At 51.6% G+C, this 12333-nt stretch overlaps 3 protein-coding genes and 1 long non-coding RNA gene across 18 annotated transcripts in view; 3 read left to right on the plus strand and 1 right to left on the minus strand.

Annotated features, from left to right (window-relative positions):
* The window catches only part of Eddm13 (epididymal protein 13), a 34689-nt gene extending 30520 nt beyond the window's left edge, over positions 1-4169 (plus strand). Inside the window, exons 12-13 of the mRNA XM_076570620.1 lie at positions 1391-1428; positions 3654-4169. Coding sequence (XP_076426735.1) covers positions 1391-1428; positions 3654-3678 — 63 coding nt within the window. The 3' untranslated portion in view covers positions 3679-4169. The remainder of the gene's footprint in view (positions 1-1390; positions 1429-3653) is intronic.
* Positions 1-12333, plus strand: part of Galp (galanin like peptide) — a 230325-nt gene that overhangs the window by 136858 nt on the left and 81134 nt on the right. The gene's annotated exons all lie outside the window — the stretch shown is intronic.
* LOC143272990 (uncharacterized) lies at positions 1808-6188 on the minus strand. The gene is made up of 3 exons (XR_013050769.1): positions 5974-6188; positions 3729-4278; positions 1808-2663 (listed from the first exon to the last, which is right to left on the minus strand). It is a non-coding gene; the product is annotated as an uncharacterized LOC143272990 (long non-coding RNA).
* Positions 6169-12333, plus strand: part of Znf667 (zinc finger protein 667) — a 31013-nt gene continuing 24848 nt past the window's right edge. For 4 of the 15 annotated variants that reach the window (XR_013050679.1, XR_006069009.2, XR_013050686.1 and 1 more), the window contains exon 1: positions 8519-8655. Coding sequence is in view for 1 of the 15 variants with exons in the window: in XM_042270629.2 (XP_042126563.2) it covers positions 7962-8317 (356 nt within the window). In the remaining 14 variants the exon portion in view is untranslated. The other 11 variants (XR_013050689.1, XR_013050690.1, XM_076570445.1 and 8 more) reach the window with 8 other exon arrangements.

Consider the following 12333-nt stretch of genomic DNA (forward strand, 5'->3'; position numbering starts at 1 on the left):
TTTTTTTTTTTTTTTTTTTTTTGCTAGTCGCGTTTGATTTTATGCTAGGTCTCTGGGCTCTCCAGCCCCTGGTTCCTGGCTGTCTAGGCAGTGTGGGGCATAGGCGCCCTCTCCTGGTGTGGGCCTCAAGTGGGACCGGTCATTATTTGGCCACTCCCACAAGTTGTGCGCAGCCGTGGTCCCAGCACATCTTGCAGGCAGGGTAGATCGTGGCTTGATTGATGGTTTTGTGGCTGGGTTGTTGTCCCAGATTCAGTAGATTTTTCAGGGCCAAGTGTTTTGCTGTTTTCTGAAGACGCTGATGGATAAGACACCCACACGCATTTCTGCCTGCCGAGTCTTCCCGCTGACTCGTGTTTGTTTTTTGAAACGGGGTCTCGAATGCAGGCCAGGATGACCTTGTGCTCTTGGTCCTCCAAAATGCTGACATTTTGGGCATGGACTGTCATAAGTAGTTTAGCGGATGCTTGGGATCAACCCAGGGCTTCATGCATGCTAGGCGAGCACTCTGCCAGCTGAACCACCCGCCCCCCAACCCCTCCACTCCCCCTCACCCCGGCCCATCAGAACTGTGAAATGAAGCCTCTGGGCACTGAGTGTGAAGGGAATTTGGAGCAGGACACAGGGGAGGCAGAGAGACGGAGATGGTCTCCGTGGTCGGGACAGGGGCCGTGGTGGTAGTGAACACAAGGAAGATCCCACCAGGTCTGCTGGAGCAGCGGTTCTCCACCTTCCCAATGCTGTGGCCCTTTAATACGGTTCCTCACGTTGTGGTGACCCCCCCCCCCAGCCAACCATAAAATCGTTTTTGTTGCTACTTCGTAACTGCCGTTTTGCTACCGTTATGAATTGTAATGTAAATCTCTGTGTTTTCTGATGATCTCAGGAGAGCCCCATGAAAGGGTCTGGGGTTGCAATCCACAGGCTGAGAACCGCTGGGCTATACTCTTACCAGGAAGAGGGCTGAGGGAAACGGGGAGACCCAGGAGTTGACGGGGAGCCCAGGCTCTCACAGAGGTGACTTGGTCTTCCAGAGGATTTTGAACAGCATCTGGAGACGTCTTATTATTGTATTTTCCTGCCACCCCTGAAGGATGGAATTTAGTGAGAAGCCAGGGACAGCTCTCGACCTTCCTGTCCCACCCAGGTCCAAAGGTCATCACTGTCGGCATTAGAAACACTGGGCGGGGCGGGGACAGGAGGTGTGGAGAGTGAACCCGCTGGAAGATGCGGCACAGCTCGGGATGCAGGGAGGGGACCGATCATCAGCAGTACCGCGGGAGGGAGGGCGGGGCGAGCTGGGACGGAGGAAGCTGGTTGGTTGATTGTTTGTTTCGTTTTGAATTTTGTCTCTCTCTGTGTGTTCACTCATCACTGTTGTCTCCTCCAGTGTTACTGCCACTACTGTAACCCGGACGTGGATGTGAGGTACGGCACAGCCCGGAGCGGGGAGGTTTCATCTCTTGCCAATGGGCCCAGGGAGGTTGACTTTAAACTTTTTAAATTACATTTTGCTATTGAAAGAGATGGGAATCAATGCTCAGGAGCCCCATGGCCACATTCTCGGAACAGAGGAGACAAAGGGCGGGGATTAGAGACAAACCCCGGAGGGAGAGGGAGAGAGGGCAGGCGGCAAGGGAACAGGGCAGAGGTAGTTGTCCCAAAGGGTGACAAAGGACCCCCTCAGGACAGAGAGGAGACAGGTGTGGCCCGCAGGAAGGTGGCAGTTTATAAAGATAAAAGGTGAAATCCCCGTGTATCTTAGGGTTTCCATTGCTGTGAAGAGACACCATGACCATGGGAACTCTTATAAAGGAAAAAATATTTAATTGGGTGGCTTGCATTTTCAGAGGTTTAGTTCGTTATCATCATGGTGTGACATGGTGGCGTGCAGGCAGACGTGGTGCTGGAGAAGGGGCTGAGAGTCCCACATCTTGACTTGCAGGCAACAGGAAGTGGGCTGAGACACTGGACATGGCTTGAGCACATATGAGACTTCAAAGTCCGCCTCCTCAGTGACACACTTCCTCCAATAAGGCCACACCTACTCCAACAAGGCCACACCTTCTCCAACAAGGCCCCCTCTCCTAACACTGCCGCTCCCTTCGGGGGCCATTTTCTTTCAAAGCACCACACTGTGTCAGGATGACGTGTTTCATTTTATTTAGGCATGTTAATTAGGTGAGCCAAAGGGGGCTTCTGATCGCTGGACCTTGGTAGTCAGCCCCAGGAGGAGGAAGTGGCCAAATAAGGAACAGACCTTGGGGACTAGCTTTAGGAATGTAGTCTAATGGTCTTCAGCAGGGCAGAGGGAGTGGGGGAGAAGGGCAAGGCCTGCCAGAGCCACGTGCTCCAGTGGGCTAGTGTCCCTTCAGCTACTGTTATTTGCGTGTGTGCATGTGTACCTGCGCTGTGGCACACTTGTGGAGGTTAGTGGATCGCGTGCTGGAGCCGATTCACTTCCATCACGTGGGTCCTCACGTCTTGGTAGCAAAGTGGCTTTACCTGCTGAGCCACCTCTCAGGGTCCAGGAGGTTGGTTTTAAATACCTGGCGTCCAAGGCTGGGTCTGTAAGCTCCAGTCAGAGTCACAGAATTGCACAGGAGGTCCCAAGTTCATGCTTCTCTACCCTGGGACAAATGGCAGGTGCCTGTTTGCCTCCCCTCACAATAAATAAAGTGAAATGTAATTCTGAGTGGGGTTTTTGTTTTGTTGTTGGAGAGCTAGGGAGACAGTTCAGAGGTTAAGAACGTACACTACTCTTGCCGAGGATCCAAATTAAATTCCCAGCATACACATTGTGTACTCAGACTACCTGTAACTCCAGCCACAGGGGATCAGAAGTCCTTTGCTGGCCGGCAGGGGCCTCTTGCAAGTGCATCTGCATTCGCATGGACAAACTCACTCCCCCCACCCCCAGACACACACCTATGGATGATTAAAAACAAAACGGAAGCCAGTGAGATGGCTCAGCAGTTAAGGCCACTTGCTCTTCTTGCAGAGGACTCAGGTTTGGCTCCAGGCACCCCCATGGTGACTCACAACCATTAGTTGCTGGAGATCTGACACCCTCTTCCGGCCTCATGGGCATGCACCCACGCGTGCACTTACACATGGACAAAGACACACATCAAATAAATCTTTAAAAATATATTAAAAAAATATACGGGTGGTGATGGCACACACCTTTAATCCCAGCACCTGGGAGGCAGAGGCAGGCGGGTCTCTGAGTTCCAGGGCGGCCTGGTCTATAGAGCTAGTTCCAGGACAGCCAGGGCTACACAGAGGAACCCTGTCTTGAAAAAACAAAACAAAACAAAAAAACTCAAACCAAAGGAAAAAAAAAAAAACCCTCTCCAAAGTGGAGCCACTTGGGGCCAATGCCCATGAGGCCCGAGGGAAGTGACTTCAGTAGGTGGAATATCTTGGGGCGCGGAGGATGGGCAGGGATGGGACTGGACGGACGGACAGACGGACAAAGTGGGAGGGGCCACAGCCCCAAGGGGCGTGGTCCAGGGTGGAGGTGCAGGCGGCTCAAGGGTCGCACATAGAGTCGGATGGGGCGGTTGGGGGCTAGGGGGTCGGGAGTCTGAGAATTTGTGAAGATGTAAATACGTGTCCAACTGTGTTTCTCCCCCTCACCTCTTCCTCAGAGACGACCCCTGCTGTTCTTTCTAGTGAACCTGCCCCATCTCACCCAACCTTCACAAGCCCCCCAGCTCCAGCACCTCGGCATTTCACCTCCCAAGGAAGCTCTTCGCACTCGGCCTGTCAACTCGGAGGGCGATGAGTGTGTCCAGAAGGAGCCTCTCGGAGGACCGTGCCACGAGACCAGGGCCGGGAGAGCAGCGGACGGAGCCTCTGCAGGGTCTCGGCCGGGAGAGCAGCGGACGGAGCCTCTGCAGGGTCTCGGCCGGGAGAGCAGCGGGCTGCGCCTCTGCAGGGTCTCGGCCGGGAGAGCAGCAGACGGAGCATCTGCAGCGTCTCGTCCACAGCTGCCCTTCTGGACCAGTTCCAGCCTCTCTTTACTGTTCCTCTAACGAAACGTGCGCTTGTGTAAGGGCTAAGGGTTCCTTTCTTCTGTTCCCCAAACACAGCAAATGAACGCAGGGTGGAGGCATGCTAAGAATCAGCTATAATTTTTAAATAAAAAGTCCATTACCTCCTGAGTCTGTGTGTGTGTGTGTGTGTGTGTGTGTGTGTGTGTGTGTGTGTGTGTGTGTGTGGTGTCTCGGCTTAGCGGCAAGCGTCTTTATCCGCCAAACCATCTTGCTGGCCCTTAAATACAAATCCAAGAGCAGAAAGGCCTATTTTAGTATTCTTTTGCCTTCGGATGTTGGCCAGTGCCCAAGTGTGTTTTTAAACTCTCCCCGACACTGGGTTCGTGGACCCTGATTTCCCCAGTATCATAGGATAGCTCTGCTGGCGCACTCTATGATTTCCGGCAACACCTACTTTCTGTATCCTCTTTTTTTCCCTAATTTTATGTGCATTAGTGTTTTGCCTGCATGCATGTTTGTCTGAAGATGTTGGCTTCCCTGGAACTGGAGTTACAGACAGTCGTGAGCTGCCGTGTGGGTGCTGGGAACTGAACCCAGGTCCTCTGCAAGAACAGCCAGTGCTCTTAACCACTGAGCCATCTCTCCAGCCCCTTATTTGTTTTTTGTTTGTTTGTTTGTTTGTTTGAGACAGGGTTTGTCTGTGTAGCCTTGGCTGTCCTGGAAACTCACTCAGTAGACCAGGCTGGCCTCAAACTCAAAGATTCACCGGCCTCTACCTCCCAAGTGCTGGGATTAAAGGTGTGCACCACCACCGCTCGTATTTCCTGTATTTTAATTCTTTAATTGGCAGAGAAAATGAACCCATCCCTGCACCTCTAGACAGTATCAAAGTCAATGCAGGAGAATCAGGAGTCAAGGGCCGTTCTTGATTACATAGCGAGTTCCAGGCCAGCCTGCAACACATGGGAATTTGTCTCAAAACGGAAACAAGAGGATAGACAGATGGCTCAGCAGTTACGAGCACTGCTCTTGCAAAAGATCTGGGCTCAGTTCCCAGCGTCGACATGGAGGCTCACAACTATCACTAACTCTAGTAACCGAGGATCTGTCGCCCTCTTCTGGCCTCTGAGGGCACACACGCGGTCTACTTCACATTTGTGGAGGCAAAAATCACATCTAATATAAAAATAAAATCGGAGCCGGGCGGTGGTGGCGCACGCCTTTAATCCCAGCACTTGCGAGGCAGAGGCAGGAGGATCTCTGTGAGTTTGAGGCCAGCCTGGTCTACAGAGTGAGTTCCAGGACAGGCTCCAAAGCTATAGAGAAACCATGTCTCGAAAAGCCTAAATAAATAAATAAATAAATAAATAAATAAATAATAGATAAATAATAATAATAATAATAATAATAAATTTAAAAAATTTTAAAAATAAAAGGGGGTAAGGAGTGGCGCACGCCTTGAAGGGGGGTAAGGGGTGGCGCACGCCTTTAGTCACAACACTCGGGAGGCAGAGGCAGGAGAATATGAGTTCAAGACCACTCTGGTCTACAGAGCGCGTTCAACGGGGCTACACAAAGAAACCCTGACTAGAAAAACCAAAACAAACAAACAATAAAAAAAAAAGAAAAGAAAAGAAAGAAAGAAAGATTGGTTCAAGGCTGCAGGCTGTACACCGGTCCTATTCACTACTGTATCCTTGGCAACCACACTAACTGGACTCTTAATAAGTGTGCATCACTTGTTAAGTTACAAGCTAGACCAGGGGTGCTCCGCAGAGCCTCCGACGACCCCGTTTGCCTCAAGAGTACGATTCCTGTCAAATTTGGAGAGGGGAAGAAGTTTGGTGCACTCTGCTCACTTGCTATAAAGCAGTCATCCTGGCACAACGTGAGGGCTTGCACGTACATTACTGTTGCACAAATAGCACCCCCACTCCCACCACCCAGTGCCTCCCTGGCTGCCCTTGGGAACCTGTGCTGGGGAAACAGCAGCCAAGGTCCATCGGCTGTTATGCTCACAACTGCCGCCAGGCGGCACTGGCTCGTGACTTCCGGCTCCAGCCCGCCACAGACTGTAGAACTACAATTCCCACAAACCTTCGCGCCTACCCTTTTTCCCCCTCTCCTCCCTCTTTCCTGACAAATCACACCTCAAGAATATCTGAAAAGAGTTTTCACTCTCCCAAATTTTTCCCTGATGCAAGCGCGTCTGCTAACACACTCCTTTTTACTGACAATCGCACCTCCCGCCCCTCGGCTTCTTGGATACTACAATACCCAGAAGTCACTGGGCCACTCCAGGCCTACGAGATGGGTTGCCTTGGAGACAGAGAAATGCCAACTGCGGAAAGCAGGATTCCGATTGGCGGAGAGGCCTGTTCGTTTGTGTCCACTGTTTGTTTGTTTTCTTTTTTTATTTCTTTCCTCTGTCCTTCACTCCCCCTCCCCGTATACAAGTTCTAAGCTTCTTTCTTTTTTTAAAAAAAGATTTATTTATTTACTTACTTACTTATTTATTTATTTACTTACTTATTTATTTACTTATTTACTTACTTACTTACTTATTTATTTATTTATTTACTTACTTATTTACTTTTTATTTATTATTTATTTATTTATTTACTTATTTATTATGTATACAGCGTGTATGTCTGCAGGCCAGAAGAGGGCACCAGATCTCATTATAGATGGTTGTGAGCCACCATGCGGTTGCTGGGAATTGAACTCAGGACCTCAGGAAGAGCAGCCAGTTCTCTTAACCTCTGAGCCACCTCTCCAGCCCTCTACGTTTCTTCATGGCATTTTTTTCATACAATTTTTTTTTTCACGGTGTTACTCTTTTCCCGGCCCCCTGCCTTCTCCTCGAACCCCTTCCCCAGCCTCGTATCCGTCCATCCTCGGAAGGCAAAAGGGCACACTTCAGACCGCCACAGGCGCCGTGGAGACGCGTCCTCTCCTCGTTCCTTGTCAGTGGAACCCTTGGGTGCTTGAGTCTGGGTCAGCTGGGCAGCGCTGCAGGGGGGAGGCAGGAGAGGCGGGTCTGGACATGCGTGCCAGGCCTGTTCCTGAGGCCCCAAGAGGGCTCCTGGGTGTTGGGTGTCAAACCCGGGACAAAGGGCCGAGGAAGTGGACCTGGCCTCCAGGTCTCCCAGCATCCGTCAGTCCCTACGCGTTATGGGGTCCTCTTGATCTCCAAGATAATAGCCTGCCTCGTTCATCGTCGGTGACATCAGAGTTCCTCCTGGATAGAGGACGTGAGTATCTGAGCCGCACCTCTCCCGGGCTTCCCACCCTGTACCCCTAGTCTCTGGGTTTCCGCTTTAGCGAAAGGATATGTAGAACTTAAGCTCTGCGCTCCCCCTCCCCGTTTCCAGTTCATCGGCCTCGGGTAAGGTACATGTGCTTGGGACCTCAGTTTTCCCATCTGTGAAATGAAACCACAGTGTCTGCCTCAGGAGTGCTGTCGGGAGAACTATAGCATCTTAAGAACGGCGTTCCTCACACCGTGGCCATTTTCAGATGTCGCGGCTGATGCTCATCAGACTTAAGCGAGGATCTAAGTAAGTCACTTCCTTTCCTCGGGGCACTCGGGGCATTCTCACGCAGGCTGAATTGTGAGGCGGCGGCCACGCTTTCTTCTGTGCACAAATTCATGGCTGTGCTCTTGCTAAGGGATGCTACAGGGTCCGGTGTCCAGCCTGTCCTTATCCTGGCGATCGCTGTGTGGCTCGAGTCCTCGTCCTTCGTGGAGCCAAGAGTTCCCTCCAGCACCACCACCACCGCTCCTTCTCTCCTGGGTGAGATGGGAGGTGGCTCCGGAGGGGCCTCGGATGGAGTTATGATTTGTTCAGGCAGAACCAGAAATCGTTAGGCTTGCCGAAGAGGTTCAGGGCAGGCCTTTCCCCTTTAAGGGGGATTTTTCCCCCCTAAAAATCTCAGGTTTATAGCTCGGGAGGGAGGATGCAGTGGTTAATTGTGCAGGAATCCCTGTGCTCAGCTAAGGAGAAGCATCAACCAGACTCCACGGTGGGACGCCCCTCTTCCTTCTCCGGCTTTCTGTCCCGAGGCAGAAGAAAATCTGTCCTCCCCTCTCGGGGGTCACGAGGTCTCCAGATGGGGCGACCAGGAAGGCTGGCATGCCGCGCCCTTCCCAAGGTTCTGCGCGTGGTCCTCCACAGTCCCTTTCCGGACGTCGGAGGCAGGCGGTGCAAGCTCGCGGTTGCGCGCGGCGTGAGGCGCCCGAGGTGTGGAAGCCTGGGAGGAGAAGCACCCCGGGACGGACGGACGCACGCTGCTGCACGGACGCCCCCTTGGAGGTGCGCGGAACCCCTGGGAGAGGGACCTGGGCTCCGTGCGGAGCGCGCACGATCCTCCGCGGGCGAGCACGCCTCCCAGCACGCGCGCGCTATGCAAATTTGCAGGGCGTGGCCCCGCTCGGTCTCCGGGGCTCTGATTGCGTGAGCAGCGCCAGGGGGCGTGGTTCCGGGGGAAAGCCCCACCCCCGGGAGGGCGGGGCCGCACTCGCCGACGTGTGGCTCAGAGGGCGGCGGGAGGGGCCGCCCCGAGGGGGACCCCGCGAGTGCGCAGGCGCAAGGGCTCAGCGGCTGGCAGGTCTGTGGCAGCTGAGAGGCTGAGGACGCAAGCGGGGAGGCAGGTGAGGGGACTGGCGACCGCGAGCGAGGCTGCTGTGGAAGGGATCGCTGGCGCGCGTGTGCGTGCGTGCGTGCGTGTGTGTGTGTGTGTGTGCATGTGTATGTGCGTGCGCGTGCGCCACCGGCGTGCGTGGGTCGAGCACTCTTGCACTCTTCTCGTGATCGGAGGTGATTCGGTGCACTCCTACCGCTCCCGGTAGGTTTGGCAGGACTTGTGGGTTAGACCTGGTGTGAGGATACTAAAGGTGATTCCACGTGTGTGCGTGTGCGTGTGCAAGGGGGAGGAGAGACGGAGACTGACAAGGCCTGTGAGCCTCGAGAAACAGGTGAGAGCGAGCAAGAGAGAGACAGAGAAAGAGACAGAGACACAGAGACAGACAGAGAGGGACGGAGAGACAAAGGCAGACACAGAGACAGACAGACAGAGAGGGACTGACTAGGCCTGTGGGCCCCAAGAAACAGGTGCGTGTGCCAACTGCGTGGTCTGTGGCGTGTGGAAAGGATGTGGGATGTGGGAGCACACAGTCCTGAGCGTCTCCGTTGCACCTGTGAACGAGTGTGACAGACTGGTGGGGTTGTTTGTCATAGTCTGGGAGACAATCTCTATTGTCGCTGGCTGTGTGTGTGTGTGTGTGTGTAGTCTAGAGATATTGTGTGCCACCAGATGTCAGTGGCTTTGTTGAGTGTGTGCCAGTGTGTGATTGATTGGGCCTTATCTCATTTGTTACTGTGGCAACGGTCTCCTCTAGAGCAGGAGCTGTGATGGCCACTCTGGGAAACTGACCCTGTTAAGGATGAGACTTTTCCTTCTGGACAACAGGATAGATAGGTGCCCATCGGAGTGCAGATGGTAAGGCTAAATGGAATAACAAAGGAAGCGCCCTGTGTAATGCCTGGGACACACTGAGTGCAGGTGGGGTCTGGCCTTTCTTGCGGTGCTGAGAGTGGGTTGTTTTTTGTTGTTGTTGTTTGTTTGTTTTTGGTGAGCTAGAGATGAATGGATCAGTAGTCTTTTGCCAAGGGACAGTTGTGAGCTGCCTTGTGGGTGCTGGGAATTGAACCCAGGTCTACCAGAAGAGCAGCCAAGGGTCCCAACCACTGAGCCATCTCTCCAGCCCGAGAGTGGGAGTTTGTGTTGTGTTGCTGACCTGGGTACAGGTAGGATCGCAGTGACCAATCCCAAAGGAATTTGTGTCTGCGTTTGGAATTTGGCTGTCTTCCGCCTCTCGCAGAGGTTCTGGTCTCTCTGATTTGAGCAGTGGAGCACACACACACCCCATCCCTCCTACCCCTAGGCAAGTGCTTGCCTTCCTGGTGTCTGCTCAAGTATGCTTCTGAGGGGAAGGTGCTGCCTACCCTGACCTGTGGAACCTGTTGTGTGTCTTCCTAATCAGGGTATCTTGAGGGAGATAAATGGAGGTGGGGGGTGGGCACAGAGGGCCTGGGGCCAGCCACCTTTATACACTAGCACTTGGGAGACAGAGGCAGGTGGACCTATGTGAACTCTAGTCTAGCTTGGTCTACACCTCAAGTTCCAGGCTGGGACTACACAATGAAACTCTGTCGAGAGAGAGAGAGAGAGAGAGAGAGAGAGAGAGAGAGAGAGAGAGAGAGAGAGAGAGAGAGAGAGAGAGAGACAGACATGGTGGATGTCACAGAACCCTTTTGGAGTGATTTGTTAACTAGCCTGGGCCATCATCGACAGACAGACCTTCCTTTCATCCCAGCATGTGTTTTTCAGCATTGGTCACTGACAGAAGAACCAACCCATTTGGGTCTATAACCTGAAAGAACAGAAGATAATATTGCTGCTATAACAAATTGCCCCAGATGTAATGGTTTCAAGGCTTTATTCACACTCAGTATTTACTCATCTTTTAAGTAATTAACCCAACCAGTAGGGCTGGAGAGATGGCTCAGCAGTTAAGAGCATTGGCTGTTCTGCCAGAGGACCCGGGTTCGATTCCCAGCACCCACATTACTATTCCTTCTTACTACTGCATAATAAATTCGGCCTTCTGAGAAGATGGCTTCCCATAAACAGTAGAGATCATCTTAAAATTCATGTTTAGCATCAACACTTACTGTTAGCTAAGCCCAGCCTTTGTTTCACTTATCCTCCTTCACCATGTGTAGAGGGAGATGTTCATACTTCCATTTTCAGCTCTTTCTGTATCTTCCATCGACACATCACAGAAAGAGCTATGTACAGATCTGCTGTTAAAGCATCGGGGTGGAGATGGCATTCTCTGAGGGTATTCAGGGGTCAACTGTCTTCAGATCTAAACTTACTTCTAAGTGATTCCACTTTTTTTTTTTTTTTAATATGTAGGAAAATGTTACTCTTTTGGTAAAGAGCGATCAGTCACTTGTTACACTATTTTCTTTTTCACTAGAGTCCATGCTTTCCCAATAGTTTGTCCCTATTTCTGCTCTCTTGGAAGGGACAAATTTTAGAGGGCTGTGGAGTGAGTGCTAGCCCAGTGACCTCTGCAATGTCATTTCAGCATAGGAAAATGAAATTCCGAGTCGGTCAGCACACACAAGCATATTCAGGATGGGTTAGTGAGTGGTTAGTCAACAGGTACGGAGGAGTCTCTGCTCTTGTTTTTGTTTGTTTGTTTGGTTTTTGAGACAGAGTCTCATGAATCCCAGGCTGGCTTCTTAACTTGGTATGTAGCCCAGGAGACCATGGATTCCTGATCCTTTGCCTCTACTTTCAAGTCTTGGGAATGTGGCACCACACCCAGTTTATGCAGTGCTGGAAATAATTTCCTGCATGCTAGGCAAGCACTCACCCTACTGAGCTGCATTCCCATCCCAGTCAAGATCCCTGCTCTTGATCCTAAATCAAGCATGCACTTGTGTGTGTATGTTTGTGGTAGTAACTAAATAAAAGTGTAAACAGCATGTCCTCTGGCTGTGGGTAGAGTTTAGTGCTAGAGCACTTGGTTAGCATGCATAAGACGCTAGTTTCAATATGCAGCACTGTAAAATAAGTAATTATATAGATAAGGAGATCATAAGTACTCTGAATAAAAAAGAACAATGCAATAATGTATATTCTATAATATATGGAGCACTGTCTGAAAACATAAGAGGCATATACATTTAAAACATTCTAGTAGCCACATTTTTAAAAAGCCATTTAAAAAAGGCCAGACGGTGGTGACACATGCCTTTAACCCCAGCACTCAGGAGAGGAGGCAGAAGCAGGCAGATCTCTTAGTTGAAGGCCACCCTGGTTTACAAAGTGAGTTCCAGGACAGCCAGGGCTCCCCAGAGAAAGCCTGTGCCACTTCTCTGGTGTGGTAGCTCTGGGGTGAGTAGGGCAGTGAACAAAACAGTCCGAATCCCTGCTCTTGACCCTAAGTGTCTCTGTACCATGTGGACTTGTTTTCCTTGCTGAACAAATGGGACATAGGAGCAGGTACCTTCCTGCTTTAACTCTCACTGCAGTGCCTGGCACCAGCAGTCACCAGTCAGATGGAGGGCAGGAGTCTGTACCTTCTTCATCTGGGTCCTGATCAGGAGCGTGCTATATGATTTCCTCCTTGCCTCTTCCCCACTCTTAAGAGTGGGACACACACACACACACACACACACACACACACACAAACACAAACACAAACACACACACACAAACACACACACACACACACACACACACACACACACAC

This window comes from Peromyscus maniculatus, chromosome 1 (assembly GCF_049852395.1).
Source record: "Peromyscus maniculatus bairdii isolate BWxNUB_F1_BW_parent chromosome 1, HU_Pman_BW_mat_3.1, whole genome shotgun sequence".
Lineage (NCBI taxonomy): Eukaryota > Metazoa > Chordata > Mammalia > Rodentia > Cricetidae > Peromyscus > Peromyscus maniculatus.